At 34.3% G+C, this 18395-nt stretch overlaps 1 protein-coding gene across 1 annotated transcript; it reads left to right on the top strand.

The window, feature by feature from the left end:
• The first annotated feature begins 7868 nt into the window (after positions 1 to 7868).
• On the top strand, positions 7869 to 18155 carry LOC148864217 (aldo-keto reductase family 4 member C10-like). Its single transcript, XM_088980622.1, has 4 exons — positions 7869 to 8057; positions 8308 to 9638; positions 15148 to 15402; positions 17722 to 18155. Exons 2-4 carry the CDS (start codon positions 9072 to 9074, stop codon positions 17971 to 17973), a joined length of 1074 nt encoding a protein of 357 aa, XP_088836748.1. The 5' UTR covers positions 7869 to 8057; positions 8308 to 9071; the 3' UTR covers positions 17974 to 18155.
• Positions 18156 to 18395: the final 240 nt, after the last annotated feature.

Here is an 18395-nt window from a genome sequence, read left to right as displayed (position 1 = left end):
ACTCTTTGCATACCAACTTTGTGCCTATAATAGGGGGAATGATGGTGTAGGCTTTACAATTCTATAGGGGCTATAACCTAGGCTCATGCTCGGCTTGGTCCATGTTCTAGGCTTGAAACTAGGGGTGATCATGGGCCGGGCCAGACTTTGCCTTCATAACAACATACTTAGGCTAGGCCAGTGCCCATCTTGGCCTATATTATGGGCCTAAAAATATAAGCCCGGGCCCAGTCCAAGCTAGCCCTTGCCTTCATAACAACGGGCTTAGGCTAGGCCAGGGCCCGATTGGCCTGTATTATGGGCTTAAAAATATAATCCCGGGCCCGGTCCAGGCTGAGCCTTGCCTTCATAACAACGGGTTTAGGCTAAGCTAGGGCCTGGCCTAGCCTGTATTATGGGCCTAAAAATATAAGCCCGGGCCCTATCTAGGTTTGGCCAAGATTCTGGGCCTAATTATTGTATTTTAGTTCCAAAATTAAACAATTGTATTTTTTTTTTCACTTATTGTCATGGAGATTATAGTAACTTGTAAGAAACTTTAAACTTAATATCAAGATAAAAGCTTCTAACATAAAAGAAATTAAATAATTATACCTTGTAACTTATAAGTTTCAATTGGTCATTAGTATGCTAAAAATGATAATTTTAACAAACCAATTCTTCTATCAATAAAAAATCAACCTAAAACCTATAATATCTATCAAAAAATAACCATCCATTGTCATGTAATATCCACAAAACAACTTTAAACATCTCTATAAGGGACTCCATCTTCCATTTAACTCGTACAAATAAAAAAGATACTAGCAAACTAAGAAAAAATAGTTCAAATTAATGTAAATAAATAAGTAATAAAATATTTAAAATTGTTACAAAATTATCCAAAACTTGCAACCACTCTAAACTTCAGATTTATCTTCACCAATGGAGTCTTCATCACTAGAAGATTCGTCTTTTAGTGAGAGGGGGAGATTGGGTGCGACGGTGGTTTTTTGAAATTGGTGAGAGAGAGCCGAGAAAATTAGGATTTATTAATTTGTTTTTAGTAATTTTTATATTTCATTAAATACTAAATTAGAATTTGTTAAGGTCTAAGACTATAGGATTAAAATCTTTAATCTCTATTTAATATATAATACATCAATTATTAAATATTTTTAAATAACATACATATATATATATATATATATATATATATATATATATATAAACATCCGAACCGGGCCTAAAAAATTAAGCCCAAGCCCAGTCCTAAATTTTGCAGGCCTGATACGGGCCCGGGCTGGGCCTTAACAAAAAACCTAGGCCCAAGCACAGATTTTCTATATGTTGTATGTATGAAACAATATGCATAATATTTTATATATATTATAACATATAATATTTATACAAAATTACACATTGTATAAAATACTAAATACTAAATACTAAATTTACTAGTATCGTGCATTTCGATATTATAAACCTTGCACGTTTGCACGTAAGGAAGATAGAGGGCCCAAAGAAAAGTGAGAATTATTGTTAATAATTTTACTTCAGTCCAGATCTCCAACTCTTACCTAAGGCATAATTTTGATTGATTAGACTCTCAAACAAGATATCTTCTAGTATGATAATCACCCACTCTTACTTTCAAGAGTTTGATTAATTAAAACTGCCTCTGTGTGTTCCGGATGTCTTCTCAAATCTCAACAAAAAACCATTTCAATATGTTCCAACATAGTCTATATCTGTAGATCTCATACATAATGGGTCCAGTCTTAAAGTGGATCATAAGAAGAGTTGGGATTACCAACAAAAGTTGTTCCACACTCTTCCAATACGATCTCATACCGCACATCTTACCATGAGACTGGGACCCATCTTAAAAGTGGGACCTGCAGTGTTAGATCATGTCGAGAGGGTGTTAAAACATCTTTTATTAGCAGGTGAATCAGACTCGCATCATAATCTTATAGTGAGGATCTGTTGGAACGATTTTTGTTGGGAGGTGATCTAACTCCGTGAATTAGTGTAGGCCAATGCATCCAAGTGTAGGAGATTCGAATCATGTGACTTTTGGTCAAATTGTAGCTTACCATGGGAGGTAAAATAGGATCTGATTTTAATTCGAATTGGATCATGATCCAGTCTGTCTGCATCCTAGATGGGTTCGGACCAGTCATATCAGTCCCGAACCATTGATCGGTTCCATATATATGACATGTAGAAATCATCCCATTTATTAATCGGGACAATTAGGTTAACCCGGTTATACCTGAGAATTGAGGTCGATAATTATATTTTTATGAAAAATACAACTTAAAACTTTATTTTTGATAACATTATAACCTTAATAAAAATAATAATATTGATAAAATATGTCTTTAACCAAAATTATCTTATATACAATCTATGGAGTTTGTTCTTTTGAACATAAAATATAACCAAAGATGCGAAAAAATACCAATTATTAACTATAAAATCAATTCAAAATAGCAAGAAACCAATCCTGACCCAAATATTAATCAGGAAGATGCATCCCGGAACCAACGTAAACAGTCATTCGATTCAATTAAGTATCGGGTAGACTCGACCTATTCGCAGTCCTATGTATAGGTAGAGTTAGGGGCGATCATTTCAGCCTGGACTGGCCTGGCCCAATGTGTACAAGCCCAGGCCCGGGCCCATATTAAGCTTGTAAATTTTAGGGTCAGGTTTGGGCTTAATTTTTTAAGTTCGGGCTGGTCCGTATATATTTAAACTTACACATTTTGTGTATAATGTATACATATTATTTTACATTATATTATAATATATATATATATATATATATATTATAACATGACATGTATAATTTATATTATATGTAATATTTTATATTATATATATAATAAAAGTTTATATGCATGTTATGTCATTTAATATAAAACATTATAGATATGTAATGTTTTATATATAAAAGACATTGGCCCGGAATCAGGCTTGGCCCCAGCCTGGGACCGTGTAGACCTGGGCTAGGGCTTGTATTACAGGCCCGGGCCTATGCTATAGCCCTTTTCATAAGTGCAAAGCCCGGCCCGGGCCATGATCACCCCTAGCCCCTGGTAGAGCATATCTGCTTCAACTTTTTTGTGACTCTCCAATGAAACACAAACCATGGTTTTTGAATCGCCGTTGACCCGGATGGTTTAGCCCGAGAATCATCTAGGCAACTGATTCCACTTTAGCCCAAATCTGATCCTTGGCCAAAAACTGTTGAATCGGTCATTGACCCAGGCAGTCTAACCATCAACCCGTTGACCCATTCAACAGTTTTTGACCATTTTTTTTTAATTATTTTTAAAATTTTATTATCAAAACGAACCATCCATTCGAACCAAACGATCAAACCATCAACCGTCCTCCTAGTATGAAAGGTTCCTTAGAACAAGTTTAGGTTCCATTCCTCCTAGTATGAAAGATTTGACTGAGTTTCCTTCAATCTTAATTAAGTTGGGTATCCAAAAGGACCAAAACATCCTTCTATTTAGTGACAATCATGAAATGGTACCAAGTCTGGTAGTACTTCAGTCTCATTTTGAGATGCCCAAACTACTTTTTATATTTTTGAAAGAAAGCTCTCATCTTGGTTTGGCTGGAGGTGCTTGACTGAAGGCCTACACTTTCAATTGGGCAAAGTCTAAATAAGGTCTCTATTTTGACTCAAATCCAGAACACCATCAAAGGCAGACTAGACAAGCCCTTTTTTTTTTTTTTGAAAAGGAGAGGGGGTATCATGACTATATTGTAGGATCAGTGGTTAGGCCAAGGGCATACTTTTTATAAGATAGTTTTAGGACTGTCAACAGGTCGGATCTGATTCGGGGCAAGGTGTACCAGTCCTAAACCGGTTATTAATTGGAACAATGTCATAGACCCAGAACCGTCTCAATTATTAATTGAGATAATTGGATTAACCCTATTAGACCTGATTACACTGATATCAATAATATTCCATATTAATAACAACTTAAAATTTCATTTTTGATAATATAATCGTAATAAAATTGACAGTAAAAGAGTAATTTCTTTATATGATTTATTAATAAATCAAGTATTTTGGTTACTGTCCCGATTATTAATTGAGATAATTGGATTGACCCCTGATTGCACTGATATCAATAATTTTTCGTGTTAATAACAACTTAAAACTTTATCTTTGATAATATAGTAAAAGAGTAAATTGTTTATATGTTAATAAATCAAGTATTTTAATTAAAATTATCTTATTCTTATCTATTAAATTTATCATTTTAGACATAAAATATAATGAAAATTACAAAAAAAAACTAGGATACCTTTATATATTATTAACTCAATGTTTGGGTCTTAATTGGTTCAAAAACAAGTAAGAACCAGAACTGATCCAATTAATTAATTGCAATAAAATCACAGAACTAAAATCAATATAATCAGTTAGATTTGGTCAAATAGAACGGATTCATTAGCACAATCACGGTTTTTAAAACCGACCCAGTCAGGGGTCCGATTACTGGGTCAAAACTGTCTGACCGTTTGAACCGAACGTTCGCCCTGTTATGACAAAAAAAAACTCAAAACGTTCAAACGATTAACCGCCCAATTCAACGGTTCACTGACCAAAATCAATAATTTTTGAGAAAAACGAAACCGGTCATCTTATCAATTCCCGGTTTTTCCAGGTTGACCGTCCAATCCGGTCCTATTTTGAAAAACATGGGCAGAATGGCAGCCCTAGGTAGTACTGTTAGGATTCTCATCTAGATGACTAGATGTCAACTTGGAACAGCCAGCAATTATACGTAATGCCTTAATTGCATTGTGTTCTCATCTTTCTCGGTAAAAACTATCAAAGTGGAATTGGAATTGTCAATTCCATATTTTTGGTTGTTTTTCCTAAGCAAGGAATTTGAAAAATTGCTTAAAAAACCTAAAACATTCTTCATTTTTGCAGAAGTCAAATTATTTCAAAGGCCCCTGGGTTTTCTCATAAAACTAAAACATATACCCTGTCTTTTCACAAAGGACATAAACATACCTTCCACCATCAACTCATGATAGATGAAATTAATTCAAAGGACAATTAAGTCCTTTTATAAGATAGGTCCCTGGTTTTTTTATTTTCTAATTTCAATACTCAATTAAGAAGACACATGTATCTATAAAGTCAGTGTAACGTCTTAATAGACCCATAACAATAAATCTAAGGTCGTAATTTTTTATTTTAGCCATGCGTTACAACACTGTCCTAGCAAAAATGAACTCTTCGATTAGTTGGTTGATGATCAACGAGTTGAAGTGTTAAACTTAAATGGTCCATCTGTTGTTTGGTCCCAGAACACAGTTTGTATTGTCTCCGTGAAGTGGACAGAACACAACAATTAATCGGTTGATGATCATGTAGTCGCAGGCTTTCAATATTCATTTTGGGACTAGTCCATTGGATTTGGAGTTTCTTGATTTCTTATTCTATGCAGCTTTAACTAAGGTTTTTAAAATCGAATCGGACAATGAAATGGTCAGGGGTCTATGGTTTTTAGGGTTGAATGGTCCGGTCATTCAAACGGTCTGGTCTGGTTCTGATAAAAAATAAATAAAAAATGATCAATCGGCCAAAACCGTTGGACAGTTCAAACAGTTCGATCGCCTGAATCAATGGTTTGTTGACCAAATCAATGATTTTTAACAAAATAACAGTTTTGGTGTAAAACAGACCAGTTCCCAGTTTCTCCAGTCCGACTATCCAGTCTGGTCTGGTTTTGAAAACCATGACTTTAACATTGTTCTTGTTAAAATGAAAAACCACAAGAATCACATTAATAAATAAAGAGAAAACAAAAACTGAGAATTAGAGCTCAATAGATGTCTATATGATGCAAAGAAGGAAAGAATTTGCTTATCAATAATAATATTTTAAAAATCGACCTACAACCAAAACTGTTTTGGCCACTGGTTTTTGAGTCATCGGTTCAACCATCTAGTTCGAATGAACAGTCTGTTCTGATTTAAAAAATTAGAAAAAGTAATTAAAATAAAAAATGTCTAAAACCATTTTTCGGGTTGAAAAATCAACAGTTCGACATCCCGTATCAGCAGGTCGCTGATCAAATCAATGATTTTTGGCCCAAATACAATTTTAAGATAAAATATAACTAATTGCCTGAATGGTTCTTCAATCAACCAGTCCTATTTCTTCAACGCTCCTGCCGGTCTAAAGCACTTAGTTCTATCTCTATCCTCTGCTCCTACTTTGTAAATTGAGCTATATTTTCACTTCTTGAAGACTTCTTTTATTTCCATTAATATCAAAATTAAATTAAAAGCAGTGGAAAATATTTTTTTTTAATATATAAAAAGGGTAGAAATAATAACTAAAATATTTCGGTCCATTTTACCAAGAAACATCACATCATAAAACTCAATTCACAGTATTAATTAATATTAATTGCATCCACTAATTGAAAAAAAAGAAAGAGAATTGTACTCATGCAACTAGGAGCTCTTTTGTTTTTTTTGGTGAAAAATGCACTCTATTGAATTCAAAGCCCAAGATTATAAGCTTTTAGAATTGCAATTCTTAAGGAGAAAGGAAAGAAAATAATATAAAAAAAGAAAAAAGAAATCTCATCTAATATTCCAATTAACCGTCCATCGCAGTATTGTTAGATTTAAGACCAAAGGCAGGGCTGTCAATGGGTGAAGTCTATCAAATTGAACTAAATTGATCAAACTGATTATATCAGTTCTGATTAAGATTTTTAATAATTGGGTCAGTCACTGTTTCAAATGGATTAAGAACTAAACCGATTATATAGTTAATAATATATAAAAGTTTTTTTGGCTTTCTTTTTTTTGTTATATTTTATCAAAAAAAAAAGGATCAAATATGATAGACGGTATACAAGATAATTTTGTTAAAACCCTTTTTCTATCAACATATATAGTTTACTATTTTATAGCCATTTTTATTATTATACAAAAATAAAGTCTTAAGTTGTTATTATCATAGGGAAATTTGGATGTCAACTATAATCGGGTATGTATTGGATAATTGGCTGAATCCAGATTTTCCGTCTACGAGAAACTCTGTTCATGTTTATCGCAATACACATGGAGGACATCTCATCCTCTTTATAGCATTATTCAGGGGGAGATATTCTCGATTCACTGGGGGGTAGTGTATTGTGGGTAGGTGTGGACAGAGTTCTTGTGGATAGGAGATTCGGCTCCTAATTGGTTCTGGTTCTGAGGCTAATTTATGGCACTGATTAATAATCGGTTAGGGACTGTTAATCAGACCTGGCCAGGTTATCCATTTGCCGGTTCAAAGAACCGACCGGTCCAACCAGTCTGACCGAGTCTAAGGCACTGTTTCATGAACATGGTTCAATACAAGGTGTGGAGATGAACATTGAATGATTGAATCAATGTTCTTGCATGTTGATGGTGCTGAGGAACATTGAATCGAATCAAATCCATGGGACCATGTTTATTCTTGAGAGAGGAATTTAGCCACAAAGAAACCAGAAATGAAATGAAGATTCATCCCATGACCCATCTCAAGCAAACAGGCTGGGACTTCTGTTGATGAACAGTTCTTGCACGTGGAAGCTTGGAGCAAGCAGCCCAAAACGAGATCGACTTCAAATTAACGGTTTAAGTTAACAATGGTTGTCCGTTAAAAGAGAATCTTGGTAGTTGGTAATATAAAGCGATGCTTTGGGGGGTTATCTTGTCCCTCGGATAGGAATCCGGCCGAGGATCCAATCTGGTACCCATCCGACGGCTAAAAGGCACCACCCTCGTTGTTCGCGACACGTTCAGAGGACGATAGCGTTTTTAGTTTTTTTACATCTTTCTTTACCGTTGGAAGGCTTGAAGCGATGCTTCGTTACATCTTTCCTTTGCTCAGATTTCAGAATATTATTCTAAGGAAGCAACACCCCGGAGAGGAAGAGAGACAGAGACCCAGACAGGGAGAGATGAAGAAGGGAAGTTCCGTTAAATCCGCGCAGGCTCACGAGTTTTCTCTCGTCAACGAATGTCGTTATTATATGGTAGGTGGTTGGTTGATTTCCAGTCGTCTCAGTTAGGTGTGGAAAGGTGGAGTCTTGGAAATTTTGTCTAAGTTCCTGACTTTTCTCGCGCTTTATTTTTCTTTGCCTGCAAATATTTATTTAGACCTCTTTATTTTCTGAATAGTGAACCTCTAAGATACAGAGAGGTTTATGTTAATATTGCTTAAGTTTTTCTCTTGCTTTTGTTTCTCTTTGGTGATGGTGATGTTGGACACGGCTCTGGGTACAGTGACCTGCACAGGACGATAGAAGAGAGGATTTTCGGCTTTTGGGTGATATCTTGGGGAAAAAGTTGCTTGAGGAGCTGCTTTATCTGTTAGCAAATTATGAGCTCGAGTTGGGTTTGTTTTCTCTTTGTTTATGGTCGTTGGACTACTGTGCAGCTATGTTAACACCTGTAGATTGGGATTCTCGGAGGTGAAAGCCTACCCGGGTGGTTCTTTTGGAGGGAAAGGAGAGCTGTTTCGGCATCTGGATTTGTTTCTTCCATTGCTGAAGTTGTTTGGGTAGTTGCAGTTTTTTTTTCTCGGGGCTCATCAAAGTTTTCTTTTTTCCTGCATAGGATTTGGATTGTTCGTCTTTTTTTCTTTGAACTGAATTTCTTCCATCCATTGCTGACTTTGTAAGGACATTCTGTTTGATTTCGGCCAGTTGTGTCTTCCTCCCCAGGGTTTAGGATTATCCGGTCTTACTCTTTGTTACTCAGATTGCCTTACTGTCTTACTCTTTGATATTCATAATTCTTGATTTGTTGGATTTTTTTTTCTGTGTGTTTTTTCCCTTTTCCCCTCTACTGTTCTGTCTTGCTGTTGTATTCTTTCGTTAATTCATTGATTTGGGTTTTACTCTTCCTTGGTTGAGTATCCAAGTTATTAGGTCTTCCATTCTAAAAGTTTAAATCTCTGCAATTTGTTCTGTTCTACAGCTTGTTAGTATTTTTCTGTTGTTTTGGTTTTACTTTTCCCTTTGATTCTTCTCAAGGAGTTTAGGAATATGAAAGGAAAAGGAGGGGCGACAGGAAATTACTATGTATTGAATACTGGGCAAAAGATCCCAGCCATAGGGCTTGGAACATGGCAGAGTGGTGGAGACCTTTGCATTGAAGCTTTGAAAATGGCTCTGAATGTTGGTTACCGTCACATAGACTGTGCCCACCTTTATGGGAATGAGATTGAAGTTGGCGAAGCACTGGGTGAAGCTTTCAGAGGTGGCCTGAAGAGGGAGGATGTTTTCTTAACTTCTAAACTGTATTGTACAACCAATTCTGTCAAGAGAATTGAGAATTCTGTCAGGGTTTCTCTTAAGAACCTTGGAGTATCATACTTGGATCTGTATTTAGTGCATTGGCCTGAGAGTTCAGCATTTGGTGATGCTACCGATCCTCCTTCAAAGTCGGGGAGTGAATATCGGCAATTTTCTCACAGATTGAAGCCGGTATGGAAGGCCCTGGAAGGTCTAGTGGAGATTGGTTTGGTTCGAGCTATTGGCATCAGTAATTTCAGTGTTCAGCAGATCAAAGAATTGCTTCAATTTTCAAAAGTTGTACCAGCAGTAAATCAGGTTAGCACAATGTTTATTTGTTTGTTATTTTTTATTCTCTTCTAGGAATTGAACATACCACTAGAATCAATTGTTTTGCTCAATGGATGGTCACTTGCATATTTCTTCAAAATTAGAAGCATGAGAAGCCAAGATCACAGAACTTGTATGTACCAGAATTGCGTATTAGCTATACTTACCAGAAAAAAAAATGAAAAATGAAAACTATTTGAAGTTGACTACATGAATCATGCAGAAAGGTTCTTGTCTATCAGGGGTCATATCTTCTACCAGGCACAGTTGAAAATTTCATCATCTGAGGCTGAATTTCAACATTTGATGAGAATATAAAGAAAAGAGAAAAAAAGAAAACTATTTGAAGTTGACTACATGAATCATGTAGAAAGGTTCTTGTCTATCAGGGACTATATCTTCTACCGGGCACAGTTGAAAATTTCATCATCTGAGGCTGAATTTCAACATTTGATAAGAAGACTTGGATTTGGATATATATATATATATATATATATATATATATATATATATATATATATATATATATATATAACCTGGAAACCTGTTTGCTACTTAGACTTTCAGGCAACCCAAGTTGCCTAGTTTCCAAGATACACATTTTACCATTGGGCCATAATTTCATTTTACCCTCTATAAAATCTTTAGTTTTCAATTTACCTCCATTTGCCTTTCTTTTCTGGTTCTTCTTTTGCAGCTTTCTTGTCATATTTTTTCCAGCTTCTCCTTTTTAAACATAGCTTTGGTCAAAACAGCAAGGCCCCTGCACTATGCTGTAGAAATTTGAAATAAGGAAAAGAAGATTTACTTAAAAGGCTTCATTGCAAACAGGTTTCCAGATTTGCTATATATATATATATATAACGTCATCTTCCAATTCATGATATGATAGCATTCAATACCGTTCAAATCATTACTACCTTAGCTAAAATCCTTTTCAACCATTTCTTAACTTTTTAGGCCTCATATTGCACCAAATCACTCTCCAAAAGTTGAATCTTTAGTTCAATGGTGAGAACACCTCATTTATCCCCATTTTGTTTTCTTCTTCTCATATAAGTTCATTTATCGTAATACCCATCATGATGTTATACTACTAGAAAGTGCAGTAAAACTGTATTTTTCATTTTATTTTTCCTATTTCCAGGCTTCTGTGTAGTAACATGTACACCCAAAATCAAATTAGGTAGCTATTAAGCTGGACAATTCAACTTGAGAAAATTTAATCTCCCCGGGTTTAAGGTAAGGCTACCAACATTTCCCAGATCTTTACAACCAAATAATCCATCCTTTTTAGAAACAATTTCTAAAACTAGGGCAGGTCTTTTTAAAGCAACCCATGTCACTTTCCCTTTCTTCAACTCTATCATGAACCAAACTGGTGTTATCTTTCTCTCTCATGTCTGTTCTTAAGTGATCCAACAGCAATCATGTTTATCTCACTGCATAACTCTGTTTCATCTTTCTACAAAGCCTACCAATCATTAAGGAAAAAAAGAGGATTTGACAAGATTTTTTGTTTTGTTCGGACAATCACTGCAATCTAAAAGGCCATGTAGTTAACTAGTTTTGCAGTTTCATTTTATTTATTATATGTGAGTATGACTAAATCTTCAATAGACAAAAAGAAAGATGCAATTATGTTTGATCTTGAGCTATCAAAGAAAATTATGTTTGATCAAGATTTTGATCCACTGCTTAAACTGGGTTACTTCAAGCTTTTAGTAGAATTAGTTCAGCAAGAAAAATCAATGAAGAACAATGCAAGAAAACTGAAAATAGCAGGAAATTGCAGCAAATAAAGAGAAGAGAAAGGAGATAATAAAGAAGAGAGTGAAAGAACAGTCCAAGTTGTGGGGGTTGAAGGAGTCCCCACTACTTTTTATATTAATTTACTATTAAAAGGTAAATTACATCTATATCCTTAATAAGGTGGCAACAACAAATAAGAAAACATGGCCAATGGGCCCAATAATAAAAACATTCTAATAGCCCACTAACCACAAATAAGAATCAAATAATATAAGATCCAATAATAAATAAAAAGATATATGTCAATCTGTCAACACTCCCCCCTCAAATTGGGAGTAAATGTCTAGCATTCTTAACTTGCCAAGAGTAGCCTGCAACGTAAGCCAAGGAACTCCTTTGGTGAAAACATCTACTAGCTGTTGATCTATCCTCGCATAAGGGAGACAAACTTCCCAAACAACACCCTCTCTCTAACAAAATGACAAAATCCACCTCAATATGTTTGGTGCAGTTGTGCTGAACTAGATTATAGGCGATACTAATTGTTACCTTGTTATCACAATAAAGCACTAAAGTCATATCCCAAGAAATGCCCAACTCTCCCGATGTGCCATAAATCCTTTGAGGGTCCATGTATTCTGTCTTCATATTGGAACGAACTACCAAACATTGCTTCTTGCCGTTCCAAGAAACCAATTTCCTCCAATAAATGCATAGAAACTTGAAGTAGACCTCCTATCTTCAAAGGAGCCTGCATAATCTATATCTATAAACACTTTTATCCTTAACTAATCATGCTTAGAGCATGATTAGAAATTTATCAGGAGAAAACAACTAATCATGCTTAGATAATAGAATATCCTTCCTTGGACAGCCCTTTAAATATGTAAGGATCATGTACACAACTGCAAGATGAGTGGTGCAAGGTGCATGATATGATATACTGGCTCACTATACTTGTTGAATATGCTATTTTAGGTTGAGTCGTGCATAAATATAACAGCCTATCAACAAGCCTTCAATACATCCTACAATCACCAAGAAACTCCCCCTCTGTGGCACTGGTCCTGTGATTAAGATCAATAGGAGTATCAACGGGTTTTGCTCCTAGTTTCCCTGTATTTTTTAGAAGATTTAATACATAACTTGTACTGAGAGATATAGATGCTATGATGAGATCGAGTTACCTTGTTCCTCAAGAAATACCTCAGTTGTCCAAGACCCTTAATCTCAAACCCCATTCCTAGAACTTTTTGAGATTAGCAATGTCATGCTCATCATCACCAATAAGGACATAATATCTTCAACATAAACAATCAAAATGTATTGGACTGTTCTTGCCTCTTAACAAATAGTATATGATTAGGCTGAAGTTGAGAATAACCAACCCTTAGCAAAGCACCAAGAAACAGTCAAACTGAGCACGGGGAGACTGTTTTGAGCCATATAATGATTTAGTGACTTCTTGAACTTACACACTCTTCCTAGGTAAGTCATTGTAAAAATCAGGTGGGAATATCCATGAGCTTACACACTCTCCATAAAGATCTCCATTAAGAAATGCATTCTTGACATCTAGTTGACAAAGAGGCTAAATATAATGAGAAGCAAGTGATAGATGAACATGAATAGATATCATCTTATCTATAAGAGAGAAAGTCTCTTCATAATCAATCCCATAGATCTGAATATATCATTTGGAAACCAGTCGACCCTCATGCTAAAAGTATAAAAAAAAAAGTAGTCGACTCAAAGAAAGTGACATGTATAGAAACAAATTGTATACCACCTATGAGATCAAAACAATAATGCCCCTTCTGGATAAATGCATATCCCAAGAAAACACACTTGACAAACTTTGCAATAAATCAAACTAAAAGGTGTTACGTATCTAACTGCTGAACATAATCCCCTTGGCAACCTCAAGAATATGTTTGAACAAACACAACATACAAGAATATGTTTGTTCTTGTGTTCTGCACTTTATTTTGTTGTGGAATGTAGACACAAGAACTTGGATAAATTACACCATAAGAATTCAAATAGGATGCAAGATTTTTCTCAAAATACTCCTTGGCATTATTGAATCTAAAAACTTTTTCTTAACACCAAATTATGTTAATACCATCTGATGAAAAGATTAAACAAGTTGAAAAACCTAATACCTGGAATACATTAAATACATCCATGAAAAACAAGAAAAATCATCCACAAACAATAACAAATAACAATATCCACACCTACAAGCAACATTATAAGATCCCACACATTTGTATGAACAAGATCAAAAGGAGAACATCAATGAAATGAAGGACAATGAAACATCTTCTATTATTTAGATTATAAAATGCATCAATGTTGACAACTCTTACACTGAACTACTGAAGACTAAATAAATTAATGGACTCAAACAAAGCAGGGAACAAAAACTTCAATGGAATAAAGGACAACTGACCAAATTGAATATACCAAAACAGTATCCAATCAACAGACTCTGGAGAAACATTATGTCCAACATGAAGAGGACATCTGGTAACAAAAGGTGAGGACCCAACATCCAGGATATAAACACCATCTATTAACCTAATTGTATAAACACCATCTATTAACCTAATTGTCTTTTGAGGCAATGTTCTGGAAAACACAATGATCAGGAAAAAAAAAGTTAGTAAACAATGTCGTTGCAATGCTACCAAAGTACCAATAGATAAAAAATTAGTATTAAGTTTGAAAAAATAAAAAATAAAATAGATGAAGGATTCACTGAATGAATTTTGATTGGATAGAAAGATGATAATCTAGAAGGGCATTTTTTTTATGAGATAAATGTGGGAATGTTCTCGTTAACCTCTTCCTAAGAGCAGGGAGGTTAGTATTACCCATCCAATTTTTGAACCCAAGCAAAACTTGCATATGAACTTGCAAAGATTCTACTCATTCAATCAATCTCAAGATCTTGAGGTAAAACAGAGAATTTGGTAGGATAAGTCTATGCTTCATCCAGGTGCTGGTAGTAGAGTAATTATGGAAATCACTCACCATAATTAGCATAAACTCAATAAACTTCATTGATCTTTGTCTAGAACGTCAATATGTATTTGTAGACTTCAAACTCATAATAATTCTAGGACTCATACTGTTAGGCTCATAACAATCCTAGTAGAACTTCTGATCAAATAAAAAAAAATGAAAATAATCCTAGTAGGATTCAAACTAAAGTCCTATTTCAATTCAAAGAATACTCTAATCCTACTTATTCAACGATTCCGAAGCTTTAAACATAAACAAACTATAACTAGACATACCAGACAGCAGTCCATGTTGAAGTTGCAGTTTTAGTTACTCGTCACACTGAACTGTATGTATTTGTAGACTTCAAACTCATAATAATTCTAGGACTCATACTGTTAGGCTCATAACAATCCTAGTAGAACTTCTGATCAAATAAAAAAAAATGAAAATAATCCTAGTAGGATTCAAACTAAAGTCCTATTTCAATTCAAAGAATACTCTAATCCTACTTATTCAACGATTCCGAAGCTTTAAACATAAACAAACTATAACTAGACATACCAGACAGCAGTCCATGTTGAAGTTGCAGTTTTAGTTACTCGTCACACTGAACTGTATAGATCTTAGAAAGAAGTTATACAATTCGAATACCATTATTCCTTTTATTTACCTGCAGTTGAAGCTTTGGACTGTTGAATAGGCTCCTGATTAATGTATGGTTGGATTATTTTAGGTGGAGTTGCATCCTTTCTGGAGACAAGAAGAACTTGTAAGATTCTGTCAATCAAAAGGAATCCATGTATCTGCTCACACTCCTTTAGGTGTACCAGCATCCAATCCTGGAGGACCTGACAGTGGATCTGGTGGAGAAGATGAACCTGGAACTCCACGTATGACATTCAGAAGATCAAGATCTGTACATGGGCCCATGATGAAGTTGTCTGTTGTTGCACAAATAGCAGATCGCCACAAGAAAACACCTGAGCAGGTACTTGGTTAATTGCTTTTATTCCAGTCATTCTTTGAATTCTAGAAATTGAGCTTTAGATGCAAAATTTTGGACTGGTTTTTCACTTTCTTTTTCTTCTTATGCTTATAATTATTACAAAAAAAAAAAGAGAATGGATTTCTGTATGCTTAAAATTAGAGCTCTTGTCATGTCCCGGATGAAATTTATTTCTTATATATTATAAAACAATTTTCCTATTTATATTTTGGAAAACATATTCCTTTAAGTATAACCGCAGATAAATTCTGTGGATGATCTATTTCTTAGGAAGCTTATATTAGAGAAAAGCATTTTGAAGTTTTAAACATACATAGAGTTTTTTTTCCTTATCATGGAAGGAAATTTTCATGTTAGTGTTTTTTAATTAAAAATGGAACAATTTTGCCTATTGTTTGAGAAAGACACATCTGACCTAGGAGATTCTTCTTTGTTTCTAGGGTGCAATCCCACTTCCTCATTGCACCACTTCATTGATCCACATTCTTAGCCACATTAGTTAACTCTCCTAGGAAAATTAATGGCATAAGCTAAAACACTGTTCTGTGAGATTTTAAGTCTTTAAACTAGTAGTTTTCTTTTATGTGCTTCAATATGCATGCTCATTAATATTTGTACGAATTATCATGTTTAAAGCATGAAACTTGACTATTCCTCTATGTTTTTTTATTGAATTGGACAGTTTATCATGATGTGGTAATTATCTCAAAGGACATTGAGTTGAAATGGTCTTTTTATTTAGAGAGAAAAAAAGGAAACTGAAAAAAAAAAAACATCCCTTTTGATTAGAATATATCTATGGTGAGAAACAGATACAAAGTTCATTGAATATTTCGAGTCATTCTGGTCATTAGATACATATAACCCAGAAGATATATGACTACTGACTGCTGATAAATGACATTTCATATTCAGAAAACTAAGAAAAAAAACAGATTCAATTCATCCTATTCTATCTCTTTAACTCCTATTTTCAAGGTATTAACTCCCATTCTCTCTCATTAATTCCTATATCTAAAGTATTTATTTCTAACCATTAAATTCCATAATTGACCATATACCCCATGATTTTTAATGGTATAAAAACAAATGTTTTTAAAACTGACATGGAAAAAGAACCGTTTTTGGTTTTACTATCATGACGGCGGATCAGCAGTTTAACCACTAGGTCAAATGGGTCAATTCATGATGTCATAATCATAAAAGTAAGTGTGATAAATAATAATTATAGAAATACAAAAGTTATAGAAATTTTGTGGAAAATTTTTGGCACATCTCTAATATTATATAGTCGTTATATTAAACAAAAGTAAATGTGATAAATAATAATTATTTTTATAAAAGATGAAAATAAATACCAAAAAAAAATAAAGATTGAGAATTAATAGCTAATCTATGACTCTACTAACCTGGTCAAATAGTTCAATGGTTCAATTAGCCCGGCCACCAAGTTATTGACCAAGTCAACAGTTATTTTTTTTTATTTATTTATTTTTATTGCAGGCAAGCAGTTTAGTGGTAAAAAGGACCCTAGAATCTTAGTTGGGTGATAGTTGGTCTAATTGGCCAATTTGACCATGTATTGAAAAACACTGGTATATAACCAATGCTTTTGAAACCAATTGGAAGTTTGGAACTACACTTCCCACCCGGTGGTAGGTCAGCAGTTCAATCATCCAGCTCAAACAAATTAACTTGTGATGCCATAAATTAAATAATAAAAACAAAATACAAAAAAAAATATAGAAATTTTCATAATTTTTTTTTAAAAATTGGGCATGTCTTTTAATATTATATTAATCATCATACTAAATAAAAATGTGTCGTAAATGAGAATAATTGTTATTAATGATGAAAATGGGTAAAAATAGAAAAAGAAAAAACAAAATAGTTGTCTAAACTATGACCCATTGATCATATCAAAGAGGTTAGCGGTCTAACCAGTGAAGTTATTGGGTTGTGAGCCGGGTCCATGGTATTTTGTAAAAAAGAGGTTTGGAGTGAAATGAACCCAAAATTTTGGCTAGGTGATAGGTTAGCCAGTCCACATTCCAATTGGATTGCAGGTTGGAAACATTGATATAAACTATAAGGAAGAACATAGCAAACCAAAAGAGAGAAAGCTACAAGGAGATTCTGATAAGGACAATAAAATTATTGTTATTAATATCATCATCTTCATCATCAGAATTGTAATGTGCAACACACATACACATTTACTGGTATATCCATATGCATAATGCTTGTACTCATGATAGAATAGCAAAACTAACAAGATCTGTGTACTTTAAACTTTGGTAGGTTATTCTGCGTTGGGGACTGCAAAGAGGAACAAGTGTCCTACCTTGCAGTCTGAATCCTGAAAGGATCAGGAAAAACATAGACATTTTCAACTGGTCACTCTCAGATGAGGAATGGAATCGATTGAACAGGATTGAACCACAGGTGTGTCTCTTTGGAAACTGGCCTACCAATCCTATAGAGACCAGTTTTGTATCAGGAAGCGGTCCCCTGCAAGCAGTGTATGAGATGGAAGATGACATTGATGTTTGATGCCTGTTATATGTTCTTGGGATATATGATTAAGTTAGATAATGTGATCATGTTATATATTTAGCATGAGCATTGTTTTTAAGATTTTCCTTTTATATTTTTCTTATATAGACACGTTTCCATTTGTGAACTGGGTGACAGCACAATTAATTTGACTTACCCACACCTATATTTATGCTCAATAAGTTTCTCTCAATTTTCCCAAGAGAAGTCATCTAATACTGAAATAGCGAAGTGAGATGCAGAAAGTTGTATCAAAGTTTTTAAGGAACCTCGTAAAATGCTTACTTGTTGATGATTTTGAAAGTTGAAACCAGACATATATTGCAGTTTTAAGGATGATCTTCTATGCAAGTGTTGTGCTCTCTTTGATTTATAGTGATGATCTTCTAAACAAATATTCGGAGCACCAAATTCATGTC

The sequence above is a fragment of the Nelumbo lutea genome, chromosome 3, assembly GCF_056320005.1.
Source record: "Nelumbo lutea isolate HS-2025 chromosome 3, American lotus-T2T, whole genome shotgun sequence".
Classification (NCBI taxonomy): Eukaryota; Viridiplantae; Streptophyta; class Magnoliopsida; order Proteales; family Nelumbonaceae; genus Nelumbo; species Nelumbo lutea.
Note: the sequence above shows the minus strand (reverse complement) of the source record. Positions and strands in the feature narration are given on the sequence as shown.